The sequence below is a fragment of the Monopterus albus genome, unplaced genomic scaffold, assembly GCF_001952655.1.
Source record: "Monopterus albus unplaced genomic scaffold, M_albus_1.0 scaffold5.1, whole genome shotgun sequence".
In the NCBI taxonomy this organism is placed as follows: domain Eukaryota; kingdom Metazoa; phylum Chordata; class Actinopteri; order Synbranchiformes; family Synbranchidae; genus Monopterus; species Monopterus albus.
This window is the reverse complement of record NW_018127885.1, coordinates 248574-266383: the sequence shown is the minus strand read 5'-3', so window position 1 is coordinate 266383 and position 17810 is coordinate 248574. Positions and strand designations below refer to the sequence as shown.

Sequence of the window (17810 nt, the reverse complement as noted above, 5' to 3'; positions counted from 1 at the left end):
AATATAACCTAAGACGGCACTACGAGACAAAACATCAGGACAAGCTGAAAAACGTGAATGCAGAGCAGAAGCTACAGAAGGTAGAGGAGTTGAAGAGGAATCTGACATCACAGCAGACGTTTTCACCAAAGCGAAATCACACAGTGAAGCTGCTGTGAAAGCAAGTTTTATTGTGGCAGAGGAGAAAATCAGCCCGGACATTTACCGAGTTTCTGAAGAGCTGCATGATGAAAGTGTGCGACGTCTTGTGTCCTGACAAAAAGCAGGTGTAAATGTAAGGCTTAGCAGAAATACGGTTGCTGGTTTTAAGTTCAAGTTATTTATTTTGGTATAATATTGTATCCTGTCTTTTTCGATTCATATTTATGTTAAAAAAAATGTTTAGTTTTAGTCGGTTCAATAAATGTTTATCCTGTTCGGCCCGCGACCTAAAGTGTGCTTTGAGTTTTGGCCCCCTGTGCAATTGAGTTTGACACCCCTGCCCTATGCACACACCCTCAGGGCAGGCAGTTTTTGTGCAGAATATTGGTATGCACGTCCTCTTCAGTTTATATCCAACCAAATGTGGTGTGACACTGTACCGCTTTCATGTTGGAATCGGTTTCTCAGGAAGATTGATTAAATTTTTTCTCTTTTTCCTCTGTCTGTGCTTTCTGTCTTCTCCATCTTTCCAGCTGTTTGGTTTTGCCTTCACAAAGCAAGCTAAAGGGTGTCAGTTTATTTTAGTACCAATCTGCGTTCACTGTGAGGAACCACTTGTATTGCAATCTCATACTACACTTTTAGGTTTCCCCTTTCCTCGTCATGCTTGTGTGCACATACTTTTTCTGTGCCAGTGTGTGTGAGGGAGACACAGGCCAAGAGAATAGAGATGGCCAGCTGCTGCACTGTACAGTGAATGTAAGACGGTTGTCTCCACTTCAACCAGCTGTCTTGCCAATCTCTCCTGGGTTTCTTCGATAAACCCTGTCAGACATGACTTCACACATACATACACACACACACTTATTTACACTACAAAGCCTAGTTTACAGATGTAGCGATGCAACATGGCAACGCTGACAGGAGCGTCTGCTACCACAACAACACACTGTGCCTGGTAACACAGCCTTCTATGGTAACAAGTAGCAACATCTACATTACTATTATTTACTGTATGTCAGATATGACACCTGGCTGTTGCATACACCACTGTTTTACTAGTTCCAGCACAGCGGTCCTCAGCTCGAGCTTTTCTGCCCTGCGGAGCTTCGGGTCTGTGTTTCTTGTTGCCTCGCACTTCAAGTAATTACTGTCACAGCTTGGTCACCGAGAGCTCTCACCTGGTTACCTCAGAGTAATTCAACTGGTGTATAAGGGGACAGGTCTGACTCTGACAGGGGCTGCAGGCTATGGATGTCACCTCTCCAGTCCTCTCGGGGCTGGAGGATGCTCTGTTCCCGCAGATTCAGTCTAGTCACAGCGAGCAGTGACCCAGTGTGTAGAATGGATGTAAGATTGGGCTGCTCGCTCATTTACAGGTACACTCAGATTGCTGTAAGACAGGGCAGCACAATATGCAGTGGTTACTACCGTTGCCTCACAGCAAGAAGGTTTTGGGTTCAACCTGCCAGCAGGCTAGAGCCTTTCTATGTGGTGTTGTACAGGCCTCCACTGGACTCCATCCACAGTCCAAAGACACGCAGATTAGTTTAACTGGCAACTCCGTATTGCCTGCAGGTGTGAATGTGTCAGCCCTGTGGGTGACTAGTGACCTGTCCAGGGTGAACTCTGCCTCTCACCCAATGTCTGCTGGCACTGGCTCTGCCTGCGCCTCTCTCAATGCATTGTAGATTAGTTTTCAAGACCTTCCACTGAATTGATCATGACATATTTGGTATGTTTGGACACGTTAGTCATATAAGAAATGAAACACTTCTTTGTATTTGAGTTTGCCATCACAACCTGCTTTTGTAATAACGGACCTGTCACTGGCTCCAGCACAGTGATGAAGTGATGATGGAAAAAAAGTGTCAAATCTCAAAGAAAGATTTATAAGGGAAGGCAGCATTTAGTCAGCTAAAACTCAACAATAAAACCTTGTGAGCAGAGTTAATTCAGGTTAAAAAAGCAACTGCATCTTGCCTGAAGTTTCTTCCATATACAGTGGTGTGAAAAAGTGTTTGCCCCCTTACTGATTTCTTATCTTTTTGCATGTTTGTCACACTGTAATGTTTCAGATCGTCAAACAAATTTATATATTAGTCAAAGATAACACAAGTAAACACATCATGCAGTTTTTAAATGAAGGTTTTTATTATTAAGGGAAAACAAAATCCAAAACTATAGATCCCTGTGTGAACAAGTGTTTGCCCCCCTGTCAAAACACTGGTTTATCGCACCTGAGTTCAATTTCTCTGGTCATGCCACAGCATCTCAATTGGATTCAGGTCAGGACTTTGACTAGGCCACTCCAAAGTCTTCATTTTGTTTTTCTTCAGCCATTCAGAAGTGGACTTGCTGGTGTGCTTTGGATCATTGTCCTGCTGCAGAACCCAAGTTCGCTTCAGCTTGAGGTCACAAACGGATGGCCGGACATTCTCCTTCAGGATATTTTGGTACACAGCAGAATTCATGGTTCCACTTATCACAGCATGTCTTCCAGGGCCTGAAGCAGCAAAACAGCCCCAGACCATCCCACTACCACCACCATATTTTACTGTTGGTATGATGTTCTTTTTCTGAAATGCGGTGTTACTTTTACGCCACACATAATGGGACACACACCTTCCAAAAAGTTCAACTTTTGTCTCGTCTGTCCACAGAGTATTATCCCAAAAGTCTTGGGGATCATCAAGATGTTTTCTGGCAAAACTGAGACGAGCCTTTATGTTCTTTTTGCTCAGCAGTGGTTTTCGTCTTGGAACTCTGCCATGCAAACCATTTTTGCCCAGTCTCTTTCTTATGGTGGAGTCATGAACACTCAGCTTAACTGAGGCAAGTGAGGCCTGCAGTTCTTTGGATGTTGTTGTGGGGTCTTTTGTGACCTCTTGGATGAGTTGTCGCTGCGCTCTTGGGGTAATTTTGGTCGGCTGGCCACTCCTGGGAAGGTTCTCCACTGTTCCATGTTTTCGCCATTTGTGGATAATGGCTCTCACTGTGGTTCGCTGCAGTCCCCAAGCTTTAGAAATGGCTTTATAACCTTTTCCGGACTGATAGAGCTCCATTATTCTCTTTCTCATTTGTTTTTGAATTTCTTTGGATCTCGGCATGATGTCTAGCTTTTGAGGATCTTTTGGTCTACTTCACTTTGTCAGGCAGGTCCTATTTAAGTGATTTCTTGATTGCGAACAGGTGTGGCAAGAGAAATTGAACTCAGGTGCGATAAACCAGTGTTTTGACAGGGGGGCAAACACTTGTTCACACAGGGCTCTATAGTTTTGGATTTTGTTTTCCCTTAATAATAAAAACCTTCATTTAAAAACTGCATGATGTGTTTACTTGTGTTATCTTTGACTAATATATAAATTTGTTTGACGATCTGAAACATTACAGTGTGACAAACATGCAAAAAGATAAGAAATCAGTAAGGGGGCAAACACTTTTTCACACCACTGTATTAGCTTTCTGTCAGGTCCACTAGCAGCTGCAAAGACAACTGTGTTGCCCAGTGGATCAGCATCTGGTGAAGCTGGTGCCTGGGTGACATTGAGAAATTACCCCTGCACTGAGGTGTTTCTTGTGATGATGGAAATCAGCCCCGAAAGAGTGAAAAGCACCTTCATTAGCCTGAAAAGCTGACTGACGCTGAACGGCAGTCAGGGTCATAAAAATGCAAACACACAGAGATGGTGTGTAGTGTTTGGTATGCTTTGTGTGCAGCTGTGTATGTCTATGCGGAGTGATAAAGGCTGACCAGAGTAAAGAGCTGAGCAGTCTCAGGTGTCAGCACTCAGTGACCATCACAGTATGAACTGCACGCTGAACACCTGGCTCATCGTTGCACATCTGGCTCATCGCTGCACATTACTCTGATCTTAGAAGTAGCACAGACAGAGACACAGGGGTAGGAGCGTGAGGTGGTGAAGAGGTACTAGAGAACTACAGACAGGAACACAAATACAAAAGGCTTCAGGCAAACCTTAGCTGCTCAGCGAGAGGATCATACTGAGGGGAGGAAAAAGAGATGAGATGACACCTGTCCAGAGCTTAACACAGAAAGCACTTTGCAAACATAACCAGTTCATTAATCATGTTCAATATTTGCTATTTTCATTTCATAAAATTCAGAGCATTGCCTCACAGTTTCTTTCATCAGTGGGACAACATTAATCCCATGTGCCAATCAAACTGCAGGGAGCACAGAACCACATCAAAGCGTGTCAGCCAGCCCTTTAACAAGGGCATGCCAGCAGGCAAATCATCCCTTTAAGAAGAGTCCCTGGGGGATGATACATTTTCTCTCATATAGACAGGCAAGCACACACAACCTCAACAGAGAATGGTGCATAACATTCTCATTATCCGTCAGCTCAGCTTATTAAATCTTCACACAAAAACACAATAATCAATGCAACAATATAAAAAAACAAAACAAAATAAAATGTATACAATTATGCATAAACAGTGCACAGAGGCAGATACATAATCAAGTTGCCACAGAAATACACTAAATTGATACATCTTATTACCTAAAAAATCAACATCATCATTATGACAACCATCCTCAAACAACTCCTATGCTGTGCATCACCTCATCATCATCATCATCATCATCAGCCATCGTACAAAACTAGGGCTGAGTTACTTACATCCATATCAGTAACTGTAAAGATGATACAATCTATAAACAGAATTCAGCAATTATTCACTCAAATGAATGTGTTCCAACTATGATAGCATCCAAAAACTCAACCTATAATCTTGATTCAATGTCAGAACAAATTTTTGGATGCATCAGTCAGTCATGTTAATCAAACACAGATGAAGGTGGGAGAGTCGGGTAACTCACTGCAGCGACAGGTTCCTTCACTGAGGAAATCATCACAGATAAAGGAACTGAATGTTTGTTTAGAAGTGTAGATTTTGTCCATGTGTATTTATAGGAATTGTTCTAATTTCATTTATGGCAAAATTATTTAAAATAGATCTGTTACATCACCACACTGGTGACAAAAAGATGCCAAAAGGTCATAAAGACCTACTGTGTGTAAAGCAGAAAAATCTTTTTCAGTTCGGTTTAACCAAAGTTCGATCACCAACATCTGCTCCGTTTGTACATCCCTACAACCTACTTTGCCAATCTCAGTATACTCAAAACTGATTCACACCTTGCCACACAAAATCCCCGTGAACAACACCAAGTCACAAATACCATGTTTAGACAGCACACAATGAAGAAATGAAAACAGGTTATCATGGCGCCACACTGCTCCTTCTAAACTGACTCGTCACAGCAGATTCTAGATGAAAATCTCTCCAGGTGTTAAGGAGCTTCAACTCTCTTCACTATCAGTGAAGAGGGGAAACAATTTTGTGGAGAGCAAACACAGGCAATACGAGAGAGAAATCTGTTCTTCCAAGACATTTATGCGTACAATATATAATGCTGCTTCAGTGTTTTTGTTGGTTGTCCTTTTGGCAATGAAACATGTCTAAAACATGTTTACAGCATTCTGCTAGTTTATGATCATATGTATAATGAGGTGCTGTGTGGAGCCGCGTGTTGAGAGAGCTTCCTACAGAGCTGTATGAAGTATTTTGTACAGGAGCCTGGCGCTGACAAATGCTTGTTAGTGACTGCGTTAACAAGATTGAACATGAAAACCTCCTTCACGCATCAGGGTTAAAAGGAGTCATTTTCCACAGATTTCCTCCCATCACCATGATAGCCATCTTCATTACTGCTGCCATTATCAGCAGCATCTGTCAGCCCTATCAGATCACCATTGTCAGCATCTTGGCCATGATTGTCATCAACAGTTTTATCTTCTCCTCCTCCCCTGTAGTGTCCAGAGGAGGATTTCCAGTCTGAGGCCACAAAGCTGCAGGGAAGCCTACATCCAGAGCAGCGGATGCAAAGTGACAGAAGCTGCATGTATTTATAGGCTATCTGAGAAGAGATACATGCTGCTCACAGCTGAAGCTATTTATAGAGCATTTTACTGATGCCACTGAACAGAGTAGGGGAAAGGAGATGCTTCTCCAGGGAATGACTTAGGCTCCCTTATATCTCCCTCTACCCCCACTCAGTGAAAGCCAGCCCTTCTACTCCCCATGTCTCATCTCCCCGTCCTCTCACTTTCTCAATTTTCATCTTCTGTCTGCTCTCTTCGTCCCTCCCCCTGCTGTTCTCTTTCTCTTTACCACCTCTACACCAGTCTTCTCACCATTTTCCATTTTCTTGCAGAACCTCTTTGCTCAGGTCCACATCCATAATCTTCCCTCCCCTCGCTCTCTGTTTACTGTATTCTCATCTTTCTGCTCTTTCCTATATCCACATATCTTCTCACTTCTTTAGTCCAACTGTCTTACAGTCCCAGCTACACTCATATCCAAAAGCCACTCATGCTGTTCATATGCAGAAAGCAGAACTATCAAAACTCTTCTCTAAATTCCACAACAGCAGGTGCTTGGGCAGAAGCTCAGACTCAATTTCTGAAGTGGTCAACTGATCCCTGTAAATGAAGTGAAATGGTGCCAGCAAATGTCTAATCTCTAAGGCTTAAGCAGTTAGACCCCCATACATTGACAGTGTAATCAAATGTTTTAGCCTGTAAAATGTGATGCCTATCTTAAGTTTTATTCCCCTCACATCCCTCCCAAATTCCCCTTCTGTCTTTTGGTTTTCTTCTCCTCACGCTTTTTGCAACTATTGATTTACTCTGGCGCAATCTGGTTTCTTGTTATTTTTATTTCAGTCTGCAATGAGTGTTAGTCTCTACCCTAGTGAAATTGTGTGCATGATCTTAAAGTGGCAGCCCTGCTAATGTTTGGCTTGTGTGCTTGCTGAAGTGTGAATGCATGCAAAAAACAAATGTGCAAATAAGTAAACACTGACATACAAATACAACAGCAAACACAGAATGAAGGCAAAAATACAACATGAATAGGGTCCTAAAATTACTTGTATCAGATAGAAAGTGCTGGTTATTTTTCAGTGGAGGGCGGTGGATCTATGAGCTGAATGGTGTAAAATGATGCAGGAGCTGATGTCAGCATGTAAAGCCTCCTAAGCTGTATGAACACATACAACACACACAGACACACCTCCTCCCACATCCTTCAGTGTGACAGCATGTTGTGATGCAGAGTGGCGTCTGCTTATCAAGCTGATAGACTTGCAATAACAGCGTGGTCAGAGCGCTGCAGACATGGGAGAAAAACACTGATTTTATAACACTCCAAACCACAACAACAAACAGCCTGCCAGACACGGGCAACCCAGTGCTCGGGATCTTCACCCCTGTTTTTTAGCTTTCCGATGCTGTGTCACTCTGATAGTTGAGCAACACCTGGTTCTGTGTCTCAGACTGTCAGGTGGTCATGCAATAAATGTATATGAAACATCCCGAGGCACAGAACTCATGACCTGCTGCTCAAAGTCAAATTAAATTATGTCTGTAACATTAAGACTAATTTGAGGAATTACAAATGTTATATAAAAGTATATTTAAATTATATATATATATAAATAGTGTGTATATTATTCAAAGGTGCTGTGCAGGAGGTCTACGAGTTGGATTTTCCCCAGCCAGTCCCCATCGCCTCCACTGTCACTCTGTCAGTCCACCTTTGTTGCACAGCCAACAGGCTGAAAATGGTAGAAAGAATTAGGAGCTGAGATAAGGAGAAGGTGAGTGGGATGTTTGGAATTCAAACTGAAAGGGAGAGAAGATGTGATAAACAGAGGTGGTGACCAAAAAGAGGCAGAAGCTCGTGGAACACAAGAGAGAGCAAAGAGATGAAGATGACAAGAGAGACACAGGGAGGGAGCGAGAGAGAGGCTCAGGAACTGTGCAGCTGTGGGAGCGTATTAAACAATCACTTCTGTGTCAGTAGCTCAACACACCAGCAGACGACATCTAATATAGTAGAAGCACATAACCAGCTATCACTGACGTAGACTTAGCTTTACTTTCTCGCAGGTCTGTACTAGACTGTCTGTTCACAGACAAAAGGCCGGCTGATTCGGCTCAACCAAATTCAATTGCAAAACATCCAGACACAGCCTGACTGGGGTTATTAACAAGGATGGAGAAACATGTCCAGTACAAATCCCTTCAACAAAATTCAAGTCAAAGTGCATCAATCCACATGCAGCATGAAAAGAATGATGTAGTCTGCAGAGCTGAGCATCAGAGCGACTTCAGTCTCCAGAGGAGCTGATTCATGAGCTGCTCAGTGCACTGACAGCAGACAAAGCTGCTGGGGATGGCATCCCCTTAATGCCATACATGGCAATGACACCGTCGCCAGGCAGGCAACAGGCACACAGACTGATGACATGTAGGCAGAGACACAAATATCCAGATGCAACCCACAATCACAAAACGCCTGTTTAAGGATTTATGGGTCCCACATGTAAAATCATTTACATTATGTATATGCATGCATTTTCCTTATGTATCCAGTAGGTGACAATGTTATTAGCTTTGCATGTCTGTGTATGTCGAGCATGTGATGAAGGGGGTAGGGCTTCAAGGCAACACAAGCCTCGAGACAAGAGAGTGGTTGCCTTGGAAACCTGAGGGCTGGCAAGGCTGAGAGCTCAGCAGCCGGACGAATGAGGAAAAAGAAGGCGCGATAGACAGTGAGAGACGGAGAGGACGAGCAAGTGTGATGAAAAGACACGAGGGCAACGTCCCGAGGGCAAGGAAGGAAAACTAGACAAAAAGAGAAGGAAGCAGAGCTGAGGGCGGGGGCAGTGATGGAAGGAGAGAAGGGGACTTACAGGGAACGGTGCGGAGGTAGAGGTTGTCTCTAATAATCTGCTGGTGGTCGTGGTCCACTGAGCCCTTGGAGAAGCGCAGGTTGAGATAGTGCCGCAAATCCTTGTCAACCACACCCCCTAAACACAAACACAGGAAGAGAGGTTACAGCTTGATTTCATTTTGTTGGAAGGATCTCCAAAGATTTCATTGGAGACACTAAGTATTGTTCCCAGATCACTCATGATGCAAGTGACACAATACTGGAAATAACCAGAAGGATTTCACTCCACTTGAACACCAAGCAGCAGCTTGCCCAGCCATTACCAACACACGCTGTGCAGCCAAAAACTGCATAAACCTGAAGAACTTCCAAAGATACCACGTGTGCATGGTGCAGCTCTAAAAAGAGCTTAAATATTTTTCTCAGTGCTAACAAACTCCATACTGTATAGCTTCAACAAAGAGCAAAAACAATGTAAGCAATGTACAGCATGTCAAAACTATCACACAACCTCCTTAAGAAGCAGTAAAAGGAGAAAATTGCAAGAGCCATGGAAAAAATGTTTAGTGGGTGAACATGAGACAAAATGGCTTAATCAGGTTGAAAGAACTTCCTCACATACACACACACACACACAGAGAGAGAGAGAGAGAGAGATCATGGTAATTGTGTAAACCAGTTATCCCCTTTGGGGCCACATATGCAGCATCAGCAGGCTGGGTGACAAAGGCCTAGAGGGGACAGAAGCCCACACCACCTCATCATCTCTGCCTCCTCTGTCTTTGCTGGTTATTAACTGTACAAGCTGTCTTCCTTCTCACCGACTCACTAAACTGTAACAAAGTAAAATAAATGACAAGGCAGAAGACTAAGAGCCGGCCAACCTATCTGCCCTGCACACACACTGTATGATAATGTCCATGAATTGTTTCTCCTCCCTCCATCCCAAACCAAAGAAGCCCAGGAGGATGAGAGGAGAACTTATTCTTCCCACTACATTCATTATGCAAGACTATCACGTACGACAGCTGGAGGGATGAAGTTATATGCTATGAATTTACAAATGACAAACATGGTTTCCTACTCATGCATACTCTAGTGACACCCTGCTGAATTGACTTGACAGCGTCCAACCTACCAGTTGAGATTAATGCAGCACCTACTTATCAAAGAGAACATTCAGCATAGCATTGGAACGGAAATTCTTTACATTCGTTCCCACAGCACAGACTGTGCAGATAAATACATGCATGCTGCTTACACAGGTGACAATGCTACAGTAATTAATCCTTTGGAATAACATCTTATATAAACAGACACCATTTATATGAATCTGTGATTTGATTCACAAAGAGCAAAGCAGGAAGAGAGAGGCAGAAAACAAAGGAAAATAGACTAAAATCTTGATTAACAAAATTAAGATTCTGTCACGGTTTCCATATGAGTAAACATCACATCATACATACATATATGTATTCAGACAGAAAATGTCTTTGACAGGCACAGACATATTTATACATGCAAGCCAACACGCACAGATATATGTTCAGAAAGAAATGGAGGCACAGACAGTCTAGCAAACGGCAGTGCAATCCAGGCACCTCAATAGCAGCCCCAGATGTTGATAACAGCAATCCTTTCTCCACAGGTATCCATTCACAGACAGCCTGTCCTCCCAGGCGTCCTCTAGCCTCGCAACCAGCCACCGCACATCTTCTGCCCCGTCGATGAAACCTCAGTGTCTCCCTCCTGCCTCTGCTCCAGCACACATGCAGCCAATTTTAATCCCAGAAAAGGCGAGGATGAGGGTGAAGGGAGATGGTGAGAGACACGGAGAGATGGAGAGAGACGACGACGACCGTCGGGAGAAAAGAGAGGAGAAGGAGATGTGCCAGTGGGAAGCTGGGTTCCCAGCAACCTGCCAGCGGATTGGCCAGAGAGGCTCCACAGTCCTGGAGCAGCCCCTATCTGCTGCTGCTGTTACTACACTGGAGCGTTTGTGAATTTGTGTGGTGTGTGTGTGTGTGAGTGTGTGTGTATGTGCAAGAGAGAGAAAAAGACAGAGAGAGGCAGACACAGTGCATAGGAAATAAATGCTTATTTGTGGGAAAGTATTTGTAGATGTGTGTCTGTATGTGTAAGAGTGCACCCAGTTACTCCCTGACATTCCTCAAATACTCTGCGTCTCGCCCACCAGATGCTTTCCCTGTTTGACCTTGTGTAAACGTCACCAACTGGAAAGAAATACTAGGAAACACAGCAGCATATGTCAAACTAAGGTTATGCATACTCATATGCACATGGATGGCTGATGAGTTCACAGCTGCAGATGCCAGTGAAGATGCCTCGAGCATTGTCTTGGTCAAGGTTTGGTCCAAATACTGGAATAAACAAACACCAACACAGAAGCACATGCTCACGATATGAGCACTCAGCACAAGGCACAGCTGAGTGTGGAGGAGGGGAATATTTAAAAAAAAGCTTTATTGGTACAAATGTTGAAACTGAGCAAGCTCAGTTAGGGCTGAGTATTGTTTTGGTTTTTCTGATAGTGGTGCTAAAATGATACTTAAAACCGTGCCAGTGCCTAAACGGTACCAGAACCATTACTTTAAAAAAAGAAGAAGCATAAAACCCGGCTATAAATTTCATCATCTTAAGGACAAGGCCATCTGGCCTTTGATTTCATACATTTTCGGAGGGCACAAAAGCCACTTGACTGGGCAGTAAGGCCAAGACAAATGACAAATGACAAGTGTATGCAGCTTATGTGTACAGCCTGAGCAGTAGAGTGACAAACTAGTTTGGTGTTCACAACATACATTTTATGTTTAAAGTGCAGATGCTTGAGGAATGATTAAAGGGAAATATGTAGAAATAGTATGGTAAATGTGCATCTTTCTTTTAATTTGGATAGCAAATGGTGTTATCTGTGCGGATTTAGACTCAAAGGCAAGCCAAGCTCTTATTGCTCTCTGCTGATGTTGCCTAAGATCACCTCACAAGACTCAAAGAAAAAAACAGAGGAAAGGATGTCTAATTTCTCTTAATTACTCTAACTGGTGCAGTACAGTAATTATATTCTTCTGGCATCATGATGACATAATGACCTGCATCACTTCTAGCACTGTTAAAACTAAAAACAATTGCATAATAGCTGGCAGTTAATGTATATTAGTACTTATTTAGCATATGCAATATTTAAAATAGCAGAGGAAACAGTACATTTCAACACTACATGTTTTACAGCCTCTAAGTTTTCTTACAGCTTATAGACAGAGCCAAATATTGCATCATTTGATCTGCTTATCTAGTAAAACAAAAGGAAACCTTATTTTAGCACCACTCGCTTGACTGATACACACAGGGCATCACAGAGAGATGCCAGGGCAAAGATGGCCATGGCCGCTTGGCTGTCATGTAATGCATTCCCTGCATAAAATGAAGGCTGAAGATATTAAAAAACAAGTCTCATTCAGTCCCAGCTCTGACTTCTGAGCTCCGAGGTAAATGGAAAGCAGCATAAATGTAATAACAGCGTTAGCGCATGACGTGCAGCGATGCTTCTGTTGCCTGTATTGTCCACTTCACAGAACCACAGGGCAAATATTTCAATCAGACTGATTCAATAGAAACCGTTCACAGAACCACAGGGCAAATATTTCAGTCAGAATGATTCAATAGATACCAATTGTACCCAACCCAACTCAGAATTAAAACCGATAATGCAAACATCCCAGTCAACTTGTTTGCTTGCCTGCTTCAAGATAAACAAGCACAAAAATAAAATCTGCAAAAGACAGTTTATAGATTTCCAAAATTTGAGGCATGTCAAGGGGAAAAATATGACAGCCATGATCAATCACAAACTCATCAAGGCACACAGTAATCAGTGCAGTTTCTGCTCAGTGAAGCATTACATTAGTCCATGCACCAATTGTGTGGTGTCACTTCAACAAGGTGGCCCATTTAAGCTGTCAGCTCCACATTCCTTTGTGCAGCAGCTACTGCTCACAAACTGCTGCTACTGGTGGAGCTGCTGGCACTTCTTCCACCACAGAAGCCTCCGCCTTATCAATCAGCACAATGCGATGGTGCAGTGGGTCTCTGTGGGCTTGTCTGTTGAATTTATGTGTTCAATATCTCACAGTTTGTGTCTGCTCTATTTATGCTGGGTAAGTTAACTGCACTCCTGCTGACAGCTTGGCGTGCTGCTTGGATCCGAATATGGAGAGCTGAGTCTGTACAATTCAAGCAACTGTAGGGACAGTAAATAGTTCTACGTGACAAGAGTGAGCATCAGGTTATATCTGGTTAGTGACCAGATAGGGCTTACCATTTCCAAAAAGAAAAGCCAACAAGAAATCAGTTTTACCATCCATAAGATGGATGAATGGCGACATACTCTAATGCCTTTGCTGCTTAGCAACACAAAAGAAGCAAATTCATTTACACAGCTGTTGATTTACCCAACAGGCCAGAGGCAAACATTTCATCCTAATTTCAGTGTATTTACATTAAAAAAATCAATGTGTACTTTAAACTGCCACTATAATACATTTTTGGGGCATTTTTTGATTGATAGTAAACCTTATACTTGAGTGCCGGACAGGAAATGTGGGTGGAGAGAGAAATAGTGACATGTGACAGAGGTCCATCGCCAGACCAAACCGTCACCAGCACAATGCCACAGAATCAGCCGATACAAGTACTGTTGTTCAAAGACATTTTTTTGTATCACAGTGCAATGGCCTGAAGAAAGGCAACACACATTTATATAAAGCCTCACTGATAAAAGCAAATTAGTCTTTTCAAATGATAAAACCAGCAACAAAAAAAAAGAATAATCAAGCCACCTTAACAATAATGCTAGTACACTGTGTGCACAATTATTAGGCAAGTTGTATTTTTGAGGATTAATTTTGTTATTGCACAACTACAGTGCTCTTGGTCAGTGTAGACCTGATGTGCCAGCTAAATATTGTTCGCAGTACAAAATGTTGGAGTACACTCGTTTCTTGCCCACTACAAGTAAACACAGTGCACTGGGACGATATGCTGTGTAGTGTACTTTGTAAGTGGGACACTCTAGTAAGCAAATCTAAAAACATTAGTTTAACTAGACTGATTTGTTATTGTGTTAATAATATGCTGATTTAGATTCACCTGGTAGAAACAATGTGCTGTGCTTCCACTCATCTGTGTAAATACCAAAACAATTAAACACTTCACATAAGTACCTGAGGTTGATCTCAACTGTGACTGTGAACAGCAATAAGTAGATCTGACCTGACCTCTTCACCTGTTATACAGCAACCACATATTCAGACTAGAGTCCTTTCAATTTGGACCTTATTTCTATTTAAGACAAATAACATTTTAATTTTCTTGAATTTTGTATTTCATTTGAACTGCCAAACTAGCATGGGCTGATGCTGACATGTTTTCAGTGTAAAATATCGGTTTGTGATTACCTCAGCTGGCCCTTTTAACTTCACTATCATGGACATCATCCGTACCACCACCAACAGGCGGTGTATGGATATTTAAGGTTGAACTGACAAAACGAAAGTGCACGAACACTAATACTGCAACAGGTCTGATGATGATACAACTCTTCTCCAGGAGGTTAAGTGATGTATTAATCCTACTCACATTATTCTCAGCAGAGCAAGATCACACTCCAACACCGTTCACTTACTTTGATAAGTCATTTTTGTCGAAACAGCATCTAGCCTGAGATGCAGCTAACCGGTATGCAAACTACATGCTCAGAAGAAGAAGAGAAAGCACATGGCCATCCACAGCCTCACCTACCATACATTTATCTCTGATGCTGTAATTTCATATTTTTTCCTTTCATGATTGGTGCCTGTTACTGTTATTCCATTAGACATAAATAAATATGTTTAATTGTACTATTTACACACCTGCATTTTACGTTACCTGTTTTTATGTGTGTGGTCACACTCAATAAAAAGAATTCACTTTATTCTGTTATGTTGTTATTGAGTGCAATTACTATTTTTGGAAAAAAATGTGAAAATGCCCATCAAAAGTTCCCAGAGTCCAACATCCTCATGTCTTGATTTGTCCAACCAAAAGTCCAAAACCTTAAGGTTTACACAAACTGCTACACTGTTATAACAAAGCTGAATACAATGCATTGTTTGAAGAGGGAGCAGATGGATGTAGAAACCAACAGGAGCCATGGTGTTTTATTTTGGGGGGCACAATTAGATCTGACACTATCCCAGTACAGCTGAGCCACACTGATTCAATGAGTCTGTCTCACAAAGTTTTACTGCTACACTTTTTATAGCAAACAACCCTGGAGCCATGCTTCAGCAATCAAACTGAGACTCTTATGCTGTATGCACATAGCTGTACACACGCAAACACTAGGCAACATGTTCACACGTTTCCTGCAAATAAAAACTCATAATCACAAGAACAGAAGACAAACAGTAAGACATTAACATGGAGCAACATCATGTCAAGGTTGGTTAGACAACAACACTTCATACACAACTTTTCCACACAGTCCCTGTCTTTCTCTCTCTCTCTACACACACACACACACAATCTCTCCCTCCTTTCCCATAGCTAAGGCATAGACACACACCACACACAACTGATCGAATGCCAGTAACACAGACACACAACACAGCGCAAAGTGAGGGGCTGTCTGATCAGTTAGAGGCTGAGATCTGAGCTGATGGCCCGGGGCGAAATGGTTACTGACAGAGACCCGATGATCAATAGCTTGTCCAAACACCCACAAGGGGTCACACAGACTACAGACGAGTACAGAACTGCAGGGTGGGAGTCGACATACACACACGAATAAAAAAGAGGAATGCAGTATATCTCTGCCCACTTTCATATCCAAATTCTGAGGAGCCTCACAGATGAGATCTCTCACATCTTCACCAAATAGGCTAATAGCAGAGTCCACCACTAAACACATGGCTGAACTGACGAAATGACTGGAAAAGTGCGCCCAAACACTGGATTGGCAGTGCATCTCAAACTTAACCCACATGTTGTTTTTATTCCTAGTCTTCTTTACATTTCACCAGAGGGAAAACGTGGAGTGGCACTAAAACTACATAGACCTTTTTGTTGTTGTTGTTGTTGTTAAACAGCAGAAACAGGTGATGCTTGTCAATAAAGTCCAACACTCAAATCCAAAAGCAGTTTGTTCTTAGCGAGGCCGTGTAGGACGCACTTTTGTCTTTTGTGACGAAAAAACAATTCAGGGTTTTTATTAACACCGTATCTGAATTTAAAAAAATCATATGCTTTTTGTTTGTGTGTGCTTAGTCTTTAAACCAACGCCAGTTACCTACGGTTATCCTAAACGGAACAGCAACTGTTAGCTAGGTTACATACATCAGCTATACTCGACCAATTGCAACAAAATATTAACGTTAGCTAATTTAGTATTAAATGCATAATATAAAAATAAACTCAAAACACTTACGTATACTGAACTCCACCTCCTCTAATTGTTACAGAACCCATTATGGTCCGATAACACTTGACGCCACCTTTAGGCCTACCTGTTACACTGTTCATTTCTGTTTTCCACTTCTTTCAAAATAAGGGATTGAGTAAATAAATAAGTCATAAACCATAAACCCATTATATAGGCTTAAAATCTGGCATATATGAGGGTCATTTACAAATATTGTTTAATTAAAATCCTCTCCTTTGAAAATTGATGTACCAGTTTGTTTTAATGTTTGGAGCAAGGACCCTGCATTTATACTTTGCTATTCCTTTATTTTTTTTTTTTTTTTACTTTTTCTTTCATTGTATTTTATTTTAATAGGACTATGTAGGGATTTACAGAATACTAGCCTATAGCCTACTGTATGCTTGTTGCACTATGTGCAATACTTTGCAAAAGTTCTGAACAACTAACTTTTACAAGATGCAATAAACAAACAAACAAAAAAAAAACTCTAAATCAAACAAATATTTGATGTGACAATCCCATGTCTTTTTAAATAGCACTAATCCTGCTGGATACAGGAAGGTTTTTCCAAGTATCCTGGAGAATTTGCCCAAGTTCTTCTTCTGATTTACAGTAGGTGTCTTAGAGTCTTCCATCTCTTCATGCATTCCCCGACAGACTCGATGTGATGATCAGGGCTGTGTGCGGGCCAGACCATCTGCTGCAGGACTCCTAGTTCTTCTTGTCACTGAAAATAGATCTTTATATTTATATACGTCTTAGCTGTATGTTTAGGGTAGACAGATAGATACAGTGCCTGACCAAAATAAAAGTCACACTTGTATACACATACACCTGTATGCAATTCAATGCAACACTTCCACTTTAACATCTGTGTTTATGAAGCTCAGAGTGTCTCAGTTTTTGGTGAAATTGTCATAAATGTATAAATTCAATTATATGTTTATTAGTGAGGTCATAATTAACGGTGGTGTTGTCCTGTACTACAATATATTCAGAGATGTCTCTATATTTTTGCACTTCCCAGCTACATATATGATACGATCAGAATATTAGGCATTCATCGGTGGCGGAACCTTTGACGGACTGCTGTTTCCTGCGGTAAACTGTACTCATTTCCTGTTTTCTGTATTTGCACTGCGTTGTGCTTGCTTCCAGATTGTTTAGGAATTAAACTCACTATTTTCTAGGTTCATCAGAATTTTTGAGTGACAACATACGCTTGCACCACTTAAAGCACTTGTTTTGCAGAAGTTCTTGCTAACTACCTAATTTAACTTGCTACTTTAGGTCGGCTAGTTTAGAAGCTAGCTAAGCTAGTAGCTTAATCGAGAGCAATGGCTTCCCCCTCTTCCTCTCCTCCTTTCTCTTGCTCGGAGTGTCGCATGTTCAGTTATTCCTCTGCCTCCTTTAG

At 41.9% G+C, this 17810-nt stretch overlaps 1 protein-coding gene across 9 annotated transcripts in view; it reads right to left on the bottom strand.

Moving 5' to 3' along the window:
- The window catches only part of magi2b (membrane associated guanylate kinase, WW and PDZ domain containing 2b), a 93846-nt gene that overhangs the window by 61214 nt on the left and 14822 nt on the right, over positions 1–17810 (bottom strand). For 7 of the 9 annotated variants that reach the window (XM_020614054.1, XM_020614060.1, XM_020614004.1 and 4 more), the window contains exon 2: positions 8933–9049. In XM_020614054.1, coding sequence (XP_020469710.1) covers positions 8933–9049 — 117 coding nt within the window. Of the gene's footprint in view, positions 1–8932; positions 9050–10514; positions 10878–16399; positions 16525–17810 lie in introns of those variants that run through there. The other 2 variants (XM_020614027.1, XM_020614036.1) reach the window with 2 other exon arrangements.